The following is a 12,309-nucleotide window of genomic DNA, read 5'->3' as shown; positions in this document are numbered from 1 at the left end:
ACTGGCTGTGGTTTGCTTTGAACACGTTTCGTATGCTTTGAGTAATAAAGCTCTGGTAGAGAAGACAATCCTAAGACTTCTCTTAAGTTTATGTTGGGTAGAAGTCACTCCTTTCATTAGAAGCTCTAAGGAAGACACCTTTAAAACTGTATTTAAATTTAAAGCAAACATAGGATAGGTGCAATATATCACTAGCAGTTTAATATCGTTTCAAGTTGGTCAGTAATAACAGAATAGCTTTTTACTTTGTTTTTGTCTGGTGCTGCTGTGCTGAAGTTGTCAAGCATAAGCTGACAATTATTGCTGATTATCTCTTCAGGGCTCCAGCATCACTGAATGACACAAGCATGCTTCACGATCCCTGCCTAGGAACATTTGGTGGACCTGTCTTTCCATGGCTGGTGTTGGGAGGATATGATGGTAGGTGGCAAAAAGTGTTGCACTCTAAGTCTTGAGAGTACTTAGTTGTTTGTTCTCTCTGGTGCTAAAGTTGATTTCTTGTTTAACAAGGCTATTTAAATGCACTCCAGAGAAAGCTGACTTCTTAAAAAACTTCTTAAAAAAATTTGCAGTAAGTAAGGATGTTTTAACTAACCGGTCAGTTGACCAGTGCTGAAAATGAAGGCAGACAACTCCAGAAGTGCCAAATGCAAGCAGTCTGTTACAGGAACACACTTGACGAGCATGTAAGTGTTCTGTCTTACATGAAGTTTGAGCCTGCTAAAGGATCTCTAGTTTCTGGGGACTAGAGAAAGATGTGAAGTACCTCAAGCTAACATGCCGGGATGTGTATGTATCTGGGTTTTGAGATGGAGTATTTTTTTCACTGGTCTGAAAAGGAAGCTTGAGATTAAGGTGTTCACAAAGGAAACCCTTCCATAATTATTCTAAGCCAGAATTTCATTCCAGTAACTTATCCAGTTAAACAGCTTGATTGATACATCAAGCAAATGTGCTAGAACAGCCATGGAAGGCAAGTATTCAATTAACTTTAGATTCTTTTACTTGCTGTGACTAAAAGATAAGTATACGAGGATACAATGTTAGGAAGCCAGATCCTGTCTCTTAATAAGTCATAAGCACTAGTTATGTGATAGCACCTTGCCTAAGCATACAACTGTTTAATGTTAGGATACCATGAAAATGATAATGAATGATTACTTTAGAATATAGGAATGAATGATAAGCACTCCAGATTATTTCAGTAAAGTGTTTGAGAACTCATTGTGTTTGAACAGATTGGATTCAATAGAAATGTAGTGTTGGGACTGATTGAATACCCCTTAAAACTTAATTGCTCCTGCCAACACTGGAATGTAAGCTCTGTTTCATAATGCATGGCACTTTTTTCCTATTCTACAGGTGATAACTATAATAATGCTACAGCTCTTGTTATTACTCTTCCTGTTAACAACTACTACAATGACTCCAGAAAGCTAATGAAAGCCTTGGCATGGGAAAAAGAGTAAGTATGCTTCCTGTATTCTAAAATGCATACAGTACTTAAAGCAACCTTTAAACATAGAAGCATGCGAAACACCTCTGCTGTACTTGCAGTTGCTCTGTGTAACTACAGGGATGTTTTGAGAAGCAGCACAACCTGTAAAGGACTGACTGTTACTGGTCATGAGACTCGCTTAATCTGATATACTTAATTTGCTCTGAAGAGATAAGTTCTTGTCTTGTTAGTGACCATCTAGTTTAGTAGTACTTGCTGGTAAGTAGCTACAGAAAACTTGATGTGTTGCTCATGTTAGAATTAGGCACTTCTTTCAATCTGCTCTACTGTAACCACCAGTGCAAAGGTACAGCATTATTCTGAAATTCTTAAACTGTCATTTTCTTAAAAAGCTATCTTCCAAATGAGGATCTAAAAAGCTTTCATTGTCTTCACCATACCGAAGAGCTGCTGTTGCCTTACACAGGCCAGCTGCGTTGGCGAATAGTTCAGATGAAACAAACTTCTGTTCTAGAAGGTCTGAGGCTAAGTGCAAGTATAACTAGCATCTGCATGCCTCACAAGCATCTCCCTTCATTTAGGGGAACTGAAATAAGGGTTAGTAAATTGTTCAAGTGCTGTAAGCAAGCTGTAGTCATATTTCATGTGTGTACTTATAGATCTAGCTTTGAGGAAGACTGCACTTTTGCTTTGAAATAGCTTACGCAAGATACCTAGTTATCACCTACCTCTGGAGAGAACATGAAAAGTATTTCAGCGTAGCGTATTTCTAGTGCTTGGAGCCAAGTTCTAGGGATGTGTAGCCAGCATCCCCATCTCAGTATTACAGTTTTAAAAACAAGAAGTGTGCCTCAAAGTACTATTTGACCACAGTGCACTCCTGTACCACACAGATAATTCAAATTTGTCTTCAGCCAATTTACAAGCCTTTTCTACAAGGTGTTTTATTCTTTAAAGTGTGACTGATTCTCCTCTCTTTTTAGGTTTATTAACTTCTTGAGGAACTATCATAATCCAAACTTGACTATATCGTTCTCTGCTGAACGGAGTATTGAAGATGAAATCAATCGTGAAAGCAATAGTGATATCGGCACTGTTTTGATAAGCTATATTGTAATGTTTGTGTACATCTCCATAGCTTTGGGACATATCCAGAGCTGGAGAAGACTGCTGGTATGTTTATAGTTCTCATTGCTTCTAAACACTGAAGTTACAGCTTGCTAAGTAGCTTTTGAAGTAGTTTTGCGGAACACTTGCATTCAATCCTGTTATAAAGCCTTGAGTCCTCTTTTGACTTAGAGCTGGGGGAAACTTTTTGTTACACTTGACAGTTCAGATGTTATTCACCTCCTCAGCTAGATCTATTTTCACTTTGTATGTGCAGTTAGCTACAAGTTTTAAGGCTCCAGGTTTAAGTACTGTCTCTTCTGGGGCGGGGGGGCTGAACAGAAGTAAGTTTCTTACTAACTCCATTCTACAAAAGAATGTAGCTTTCTGCCTTTGCTATAGTCTATCCTATGTGGTGGTGCTGATTTGGTTAACAGTTATTACAACTTTTTTTTTTAGGTGGATTCCAAGATCTCCCTGGGTATTGCAGGCATCCTGATTGTACTGAGCTCAGTGGCGTGTTCTATAGGCATTTTCAGTTACTTTGGAATCCCGCTGACACTGATTGTGATAGAAGTCATTCCCTTCTTGGTGCTGGCTATTGGGGTGGACAACATTTTTATTATAGTGCAGACACTTCAGGTATTTATTTTTTGTGGTTTTCTAAATGTGTATTTCTTATTTTTGAAGGGTGTTACTTTGGAGCCAAGTCCTCTGTACTCTAGTGCTCATCCCAGTCTGAGCAGCTCTGGAATATCAGGGGACATCTAGTGGTCTTGGAGAAAGCCAAGATTATATGAAATTGCCCTATCCCACTCCCTTCACTCCTTCCCCCAAAATGTGGAAACTCCTGCTCATTCTTAGCTGTCAGCTGATATCAAGCTTGTTTATTATGGCTTCTGGTCCACATACTAAGGATATAAAAATGAATAATTTTAACATCTCTCTTCGGTACTTGCAGAACTCTGCTACTATTTTGATCACTTGTAATTCTAGTGCACTGTGAGTAGTAATTGTGTAGTAAGCTACACACTTAATACCAGGAACTTTTGGCACCAATATTTAATGGGTGGGTAATCAGCTTTGTAGTTTAACAGGCTTGATAACACACCAAAAAAAAAAAACAAACCACCTGGCATTGCTTTTGGTGAGTGTGTGGTTTCGGCTGAAGCATTGAACTTGCTTCAAACCTAACCTAAAATACAGTAGTAAGGCAACAGGGTGGGATTTTCATGTTGTTTTTATATTAGAATCAGTTTATGTAACTTATGGTAACGTGGCAATGATGATTTTGGATGTTTGAATATTTAAAACAATGTGAAATTTTTTTTAATTCCATGATTCCTAATAATAAATTATCTTAAAACAGAGAGATGAACGCCTTGAGGGTGAAACTCTGGATAAACAGATTGGCAGAGTCTTGGGAGATGTGGCACCTAGTATGTTTCTGTCATCTTTTTCTGAGACTGTAGCATTCTTCTTAGGTAAGACCCTTATCTTCAAATGATTCACATCATACCTGCATATTGTAAGAATAAATGCAAAGCTAAAATATTTAAACAAAGCAAAAGCTCCCTTATGGAGGAAGCTTAGCTTAGCTTTTTATTGCTATAATCAGGTTTAACTTTACCTCTGCTGGGACAGGCCAGTGTAGCTCTAAGACCAGCGGAGTGAGGCCGCATTCTATACTAAGAACTTGACATTCGGAATTAGATCTTTTTGCTTAAAAGACAGGAGCTTTGTACTATATTTGTAGCAACTAAAGTCTAAATTGGATACTGGGAATATTTCAAATATAAGCGTATGTTGACTCCTATATGGCATTCAATCATTTTTCCACTGATTGGGCAAAGGTGCCCCAGTGATAAAAATCTATTTGAAGCTCACCCTTAGCGTGTTAGAGGCACCCTTGAAGTGTAAATGAGCTGTCCTTCAAAATGAGCTTGGTTTACTCCTAGTGTAACTTGCCATTGGTTCTCCAACAGGGGAGGGAGCTTACTTGTTTAACAAACTGGTTCACTTCCTTCAGGGACACTGTCTACCATGCCAGCAGTCCGCACGTTCTCCCTTTTTGCTGGAATGGCTGTACTCATAGATTTTATTCTTCAAGTCACCTGCTTTGTAAGTCTCCTGGGCTTGGATATTAGGCGTCAAGAGGTGAGTATAAATGCTTCTCTAACCACTGTGTGATTGGGATGGCGTCCTCTGCTGAACTACTAAACCCGGCATACTTTGCAATTCATTTTCAGAGGAATAGACTGGATATTCTGTGTTGTATCAAAGGCAGTGAAGAAACAAGTGGGGTGCAACGTTCTGAGAGCATCTTATTTTTGTTCTTCAAAAACCTGTATTCTCCATATCTGCTTAAGGATTGGATGAGACCGATAGTGGTATGTACACTCTGCTTACAGTTGGCAGTCTTCTAAACTTAAGCAAGAATGTTGAGCCTGAAGGCTTTATACTGAAAAAAAAAATACTAAACACAATAAAACAAATGAAATTTCTAGCATTTCTTTCTTCCAGCATTGGTATTGGAATGAGTTTGTATACTTGCAAGTGCTTGATCTTGGATTGTTCAAGGCCCAAATTTAATAGAGTTGTATTCATAACAATCAAATCATCTCAGGAGTATGTCAACATGTCATCTCCCACACTGTATGAATCCAGTCTTGCTGTTGCTGGAGAATGATGCCTAATTCAATTAGAGGTTACTGTGCTTTTTTACAGAAGGTAGTTAGTGTACCTTTAACTGCTGCCTTCTATGTATAAATTGGCCCTTACCTAACCAGTCCCCTCTGTGGCCCTGGATTTTACTGTTACTGTAGTACTAAGCTTGGGTAACACGCTTCAGCTAGAGCCTTTTTGCATCATTGCTATTAACTTAGTAAATTATTTCTAGAATGCTATTGCCTGTTGTTTCTGCACAGTTCTCACTCCCTGAATCTGCTTTCTTCGCAGATTGCCTTGTTTGTGGGCGTTCTGTCATTCAGTACAGCAGTTATGCACAATGTAGAGATTGGACTTGATCAGTCTCTTTCAATGCCAGATGTAAGTCTTAAAATCATGTCTCTGCTCAGCAATTTGAGGCTGAATGGAAAGCTTGAAATCCTGTTGTGCCTCTTCAATATTATGTAACAGTAACTGAAAACTTTACCCTTTAAGGACTCCTATGTAATGGATTACTTCAGCCAGCTCAGCAAGTACCTGCATGCGGGTCCTCCTGTTTACTTTGTTCTCGAAGAAGGGCACAACTACACCTCTCTGGAAGGGCAGAACATGGTGTGTGGTGGAATGGGATGTAATAATGATTCACTTGTCCAGCAAATCTTCAATGCTGCAGAAATTAGTAGCTAGTAAGTATTTCGTGCTTTTCTCTGTGTGGTTATATGGAAGAGATGTCACTGACCAGTGTGTCCTGTTAATGTAGCTTAGGTTCAGCTGGTGATTGTGCAACTGACACTATAGTGCTTGCTTTATACTGTGGTTTATGGAAGGGAGGAAGGGGAAAAAGCTGTGGTAATCTTCCTAGAATGAGGCTAAATCCTGTCTGGACTGGTGGGATGTATTGATGTACTTAGATGTGGAAAAGGGACTCGGTCCTTCAAGGAATCGGGAATGGTAGTAGGAAAAGTTCATGAAAATCTCTCAGTATGACTCAGCTTTCCTAGGAAATCACTTGCATGCTCAGCTTCTAAACTTGGTCAATAAACTAGCCTAATATTCTGGCAGCTAAGTGAGAAGTGCGTCTGGAATACAGTAAACATAACTGAAGAAAGTCTCTTCTAAATTCTCTTCAGTGGAGTGTTTTTTTTTTTTTCTTCCTTCAGCCTGACTGAAGGAGGAGCCTTGCTTGACAACAGGCAATGATATCTGAGATGGGATGAGGCATGAAGTGGGCAGGGGAAATGGAAAGCTGATACTGGCAATGGAGCTCAAATACAGGGAAGAAGCTCCCACTGTTTGCTAGCTGCAGTGTTACAAGCAAGACCAGTTCTTGGATGAGGTCTTAGAGCAGGGGACTACAGGGTGAACTAAGGAGCTTGCACCAGAGTGAGTTGAAGTAGAAAGAACTGGCACTAGAGAGATCAAGAGATGCGTTCTGGAATTAAATATTAAATTACTAATGAGTGTGCTATTTTGTTAGTACAAGGATAGGCTATGCTCCATCATCCTGGATTGATGACTACTTTGACTGGGTGAAGCCACAGTCATCCTGTTGCAGAGTCTACAATACCACCGGACAGTTCTGCAATGCTTCAGGTATTAGCATCTACCTTGTTGCCAGGGGATTAGCTTGGCTGAAGTTTCACAGCCAAAACACTTTATTGTGGTATGAGTCAGGTGAAGAGCTTTCCTTTCTGTGAGTAGGAACCTACTGAGCTGCCCTCTAATTTGTTTGAACTGCTGTTTGAGTGAACTTAAATATTCTACTGGAATGCTGCATGTTGAAGATGGCTTACCTAGACAGCCAATGCAATGACTATTTATTTCAAGAATAATTTGTTATGAAACTTTGATCTCTGTGCTCTAATGAAACCAGCAGAAGCTTTCTATCCCATTTCTGTTGAAATTCTTGAGTTTGATACAATCCTTCCTGGGTCTGATGTAGATAGTACAAAAGTAGCTAACAGTTGTCTTGAAGACTTTGCCTTAGTAGTAGCAAATGCAAAAACATGACTGCAGATTTAATACAGAATTGTAGGGCTGTTCAGTTGTCTCTTCCTCAAAAATGCTTTTTAAAGAATTATGTTTCATATTATTTCAAGCCAGAAGTTAACTAGTGTTAAGACAAAGAATATTTGATCCTGTAGCCAACGTGATTTCGGTATTTCTGCAGTCACTGATCCATCCTGTATTCGTTGTCGACCACTGACTCAAGAAGGCAAGCAGAGACCACAAGGCCAAGACTTCATGACATTTTTGCCAATGTTTCTCTCTGACAACCCTAATCCTAAATGTGGCAAAGGGTAAGAGCTATATTCCCCATATCTTGCTTAGACCAATGTCAAAGATGCTTGCAGTAGAAGTGTGGCCCTTCTGTGTATGCCTGTCAGGATGAATACCTAACGTTCCTCTAAAATTTATACAAACCATCTAAGTCTCACCTGTTTTTATAGTATTTTCTGAAACAAAACTGTGAAAACAAATGCATTGTCAAACAAATGGAACAGCAGTTTCCCTCCCCACATAAAGAAACAAGTTCTATAGTCTAGTGTATCCTGTGTAATCTTGAAATATGCAAGGTTTCAGACCACAACAGTATCAGCTTTGGAAACTGTTAGAAACAAGGATATACATGTTATAAAAGTAATAAATACGACTGGTGTTCATTGACATGTGAAATTCTGTTTATACAGAGGACATGCTGCATATAGCTCTGCTGTCAACTTTATAAACAACAAAACTGATGTTGGAGCAACTTATTTTAGTACTTACCATACTGTACTGAAAACATCATCTGATTTTATTGACGCCATGAAAAAAGCTCGAATTATAGCAGACAACATTACTGAAACCATGGGCATCAAAGAGAAGAACTATCGCGTGTTTCCTTACAGGTATGCTTAGATCTTTCTTACTGTAGCGACATATTTAACTTGCACAACTGAGAATTACTAGCAAACAACACCTTAGAAACTTGTCTTCTGTTTTGTCTAAGAGAAGAAAAATTGGTTTTACTAAAAAAAAATCCAGGAGGAAAAAAGACTTATGTCCAGCACTAATTTATCTTTAGGCTGATAACTAAAATCAAGAAGCCTCTCCTTCGCTACAGGATATAGCTCAGGATTCAACTCAGGAATATAGCTCAGGATTCAACTCAGTCTTCTAACTTTCATAGTAGGTTTCTGTAGTTGCCCTAAATTAGGGAGATATGCTAGTTTGGATAGTTGCAAGCTGTAATTTGATTGTATTGACTTTAAACTTAAGCTGTTGCTGAAGCAATTAAACTTAAAGCAGTGACAGTAGTGATGTCAAATATTGCTTAATGCTTGCACGATTATCAATACACTAGAGACTCTGCATAATAGTACACAGACTTTCCATAGTAGTAGCATAACAAAACTGAACTGGAACTAGCGTCTGTACTGCAGAAATACTAATCTTCTGGCTTCAAAGAATCCTGCCCATCCTTGTGGTCTCATTGCATAATGAATCAGTTCAGACCCTCTGCAGTAGTTACTGCAGATACTACAAGCAATCTCAGGCACTACCACATAGCCACTACTACAGCTGCTTATGTTGCAGTAGGAGCGTTATCTTGACTTTCAGGTATAACGTTCATTGAAGTGGTAGTAAAGACTTGTCCTGTAACAGCTGGTGTTCCATAGGAGTGATTCTGAAGCCATTTCTAGCTGGTGACTCTTATAATGACAGAACTACTTTATCACAGAAGCTGAGCCAATGCTAGCATCTTACTCTTGGTACTAGGTGACTTCTGTTGTATATTTCTTGCCTGTAGTTGGACAAAACCTAAACAGCTCAAAATACTGAGGTGTTTCTAGAGTCACTTGGGAGTTTTCACTAGATAAAGCATATAGATCACGCAGCTTTGTTAGCTCCAGCTAGCTGATCTTTCTTCAAGGCTAGTTCTAGTTTCCAGACTTCTGTATAAATGGCAAATGACAGTAGATACTCATCACCCTAAGCAGCTTTGTTCAAACATTCTCTCTTACTGCATTTAAATACAGTTACTGAAGCAGAGCTATTACCTATCGGGGGCTGAATACAGGGGGAACTGTTCTGAAGTTCAGACTCACCTTCTAATGGAAAAAACTGTGGCTTTCTGCAGAAACAGCTGTGTTCCTGGCAAGTAGGATGGCTAATCACAACTTCTGCTCTTTCCACAGTGTATTTTATGTCTTCTATGAACAGTATCTGACAATTGTGGATGATGCTATCTTTAACCTTTGCATCTCCTTGGGATCAATATTTTTGGTGACAACTGTGCTGCTTGGATTTGAAGTATGGGCTGCTGTTGTGGTTTCAGTAACTATTGCTATGATAATCGTCAACATGTTTGGAGTGATGTGGCTCTGGGGCATCAGCTTGAATGCAGTTTCACTAGTAAATCTTGTTATGGTGAGTTAACGAGACTTTTGTCTGCTTCTCTTTCCAAGTATTGAACAGTTTAGTGTGTCATTCATGACACTAAGTAGTCTTTTTCTACAAAACTGTCAGACACTTGAACAATAGTAGTAGAATTATCTTAATACTTCTAGATGGTGTATAGAAAATAGAACTAGTTTGTCAGAATAAAACTAGTACAGCTAAGATACAGCAATTGAAGTGTAAAATAGAAGGCTTCTGTTCTGTGGCAATAGCTGTGTTACTACTTAGGCTAGGTGCTGTCACCTGATGTTGTTCATGCCTAAAGTTAATGTTGAGGCTTCTGCTGTATTCATGTTCTGCAGAGATCTATGATGTGCTTGCATCAGTATTGTTCCTGCATAAATGGATGAAAACACGGGCAGTGAATGCCCTGGTGAAACGCTGTAGAACTTAGCTACTAGCAGCTGAGTGCTGCCAATGCTCTGGTTAACCTTGTTTTCCAGAGGTTTGCGGCAGGTCTGAGAATGTTACGAGAAAATAAACCATTGCCCCATGTTACGACTAGGCATATATACTCGTGAAAGTCTACCTGCTGCATAAGTAAAGGATTTCCAAACTGTTTAATGTTGTAAATGATGAATTTCATTTTAAAAAGCCTGCTTAAATGAAGCGTTAAATTCAACTGACCTTATGGTATAAAATCCATGTGTGTAACTTGGTGTTGTTCTAAAGCTATGCTATTGTAGCTAGTGTCTAGAAACTGATTTCACTGTTAAGTGATTGCTGCATACACACACTGTATTGAAGTCAGCTTCCTGCAACACCAAGAAACCTTTGTTCTCTAACACCATCCCCTATTCTGATTCTTGTTTAATCAGATTATCACCAGTCACTACTAAACAGACAAAATGCTATACAGTACTCAAACGCCTCTAGTGACAGTTAATGCTGAACCTGTAACTTGCAATGACATTTTTCCAATGACTGGTAACTGATCACAAGTAGAACTTTTCTAGCCTGTGTAGAGTTCTGAGTAGAGACCTTACCATCAAAATGCTGATCTAAATGACACTTACGCATGCTTTCTTTTTCTATCTAGAGCTGTGGTATTGCTGTGGAATTTTGCAGTCACGTCACAAGAGCATTCACTATTAGTACTAAGGGCAGTAGAGTAGAGCGTGCAGAAGAAGCTCTGTCTCACATGGGCAGTTCAGTAAGCATCTACCTACTGTACTGGGGAAAAATGAGTAGCCAAGTTGGAACTTTAGACTATATCAATATCCTTAAGTTATATATAGGATGAATAGGATGGCCTTGCTTGGCGGGGAGGGGGCGTGAGGAAGGGGGGTGGGGTGGGGGGGGAGGAAATGACTAATCAAAATTCTTAAAGATCAACCTAGGCTTCTACCAGCAATAGGGATGATCAGGACTTGATTAACTTCATATTAGCCTGATACTAATACTTCCTAGTAGTAGAGAACAGAGCTAACAGCTTTAGCTGAACCAGTAGTTCCAATTAATTGAATTGTCTCATTAAGGTTTAAGCGCTTCTCTCTTCCAAATGCTCAGAGGTAACTTGGAAAAGTCCTGAATATGGGAGGATGCTGGAGCTTTGCGAACAAAGCAGAGCTCAGTACTTGGGCAGTACTGTCATCTCACTGCAATTAAGATGAGCAAGCTGGGGGGGTGGCGAGTGGAACAGACTGTTCCAGTGCTAGATGTACTTGACCACCCAGGAAAGGAACTTTATTGAAATGTTTATTTACTCCAAGTAATGTCTTTCTTTAGCATATGTATGTATCTGCCTGACATCAAAATCAAACTAAAATTGTTTGGCTGTACAGATTGGAGTATATTGGAGACACGGATTGGAGTGTATTTTTATCATACTGAGCCTGGCCTGTAGTGTCAAGTAGGACTAAAAGGGGAGCTCTTCTCTTGAGTAGGTCTAGTAGGTTGGTTTGGGTTCTAAAGATTAACAGGGAAGCTGGTGTACTACATCTAGGAGCTTCAAATTACATAAGCATTTTCAGCAAATGCTAAGTAGTTAGAACATGAAACTCTACTTAAGAAAACCACTTCTTAATTGACAGGTCTTCAGTGGAATCACACTGACTAAATTTGGAGGAATTGTAGTACTGGCTTTTTCCAAATCTCAAATCTTCAAGATATTCTACTTCAGGATGTATCTAGCTATGGTTCTTCTGGGAGCAACACATGGACTAATATTTCTTCCAGTTCTGCTTAGTTACATAGGTAAGATATGAGTCTGCTTTAAAACGCACATAAACCAAAAAAAGCTTAGCTGCCTGTAGATATCTTTTCCTACCTTAAATAGAAAAAAAAATACAAAATTAGAAAATTAAAAAACACTTAAATTTGCCTCTCCGTCATGCAAGTAGCCAGATCCCTTGGAAAAAGAGGGTTGGCAGTGCAAGCTCACTGTTACAGGTGTGCTCAACCTGTCCAGCATGGTTGCACTGTGCCATTCTTAACGGAGGTGTCTGCCTAGGCCCATGTGGCACAATAGCCAGTAGCCTGTCTCTAAACACGGGGACATGGCCATGGGTGCAACAAACCTGCTGTGGGATGTGGTTCCTGCATGTGCAGAAGCGATCTCACCGTGCAAGCTGGATGGTCTAAGGGCTGTCCTCCTTCAATCGGGAAACTCAAAGCGTACACGTTCTTAACAC

General features: G+C 39.5%; 1 protein-coding gene across 1 annotated transcript in view; it reads left to right on the top strand.

The window, feature by feature from the left end:
- Positions 1-12,309, top strand: part of NPC1 (NPC intracellular cholesterol transporter 1) — a 28,077-nt gene that overhangs the window by 14,943 nt on the left and 825 nt on the right. Inside the window, exons 10-24 of the mRNA XM_040547857.1 lie at positions 320-420; positions 1,363-1,465; positions 2,443-2,632; positions 3,026-3,208; positions 3,936-4,050; positions 4,596-4,723; positions 4,816-4,956; positions 5,525-5,614; positions 5,729-5,919; positions 6,711-6,826; positions 7,404-7,533; positions 7,924-8,124; positions 9,415-9,646; positions 10,716-10,829; positions 11,710-11,872. Of these exons, the coding sequence (XP_040403791.1) occupies positions 320-420; positions 1,363-1,465; positions 2,443-2,632; positions 3,026-3,208; positions 3,936-4,050; positions 4,596-4,723; positions 4,816-4,956; positions 5,525-5,614; positions 5,729-5,919; positions 6,711-6,826; positions 7,404-7,533; positions 7,924-8,124; positions 9,415-9,646; positions 10,716-10,829; positions 11,710-11,872 (2,198 nt within the window). The remainder of the gene's footprint in view (positions 1-319; positions 421-1,362; positions 1,466-2,442; positions 2,633-3,025; positions 3,209-3,935; positions 4,051-4,595; positions 4,724-4,815; positions 4,957-5,524; positions 5,615-5,728; positions 5,920-6,710; positions 6,827-7,403; positions 7,534-7,923; positions 8,125-9,414; positions 9,647-10,715; positions 10,830-11,709; positions 11,873-12,309) is intronic.

The sequence above is a fragment of the Cygnus olor genome, chromosome 2 (genome assembly GCF_009769625.2).
Source record: "Cygnus olor isolate bCygOlo1 chromosome 2, bCygOlo1.pri.v2, whole genome shotgun sequence".
NCBI classification, from domain to species: domain Eukaryota; kingdom Metazoa; phylum Chordata; class Aves; order Anseriformes; family Anatidae; genus Cygnus; species Cygnus olor.
This window is presented reverse-complemented; position numbering and strand designations above follow the sequence as displayed.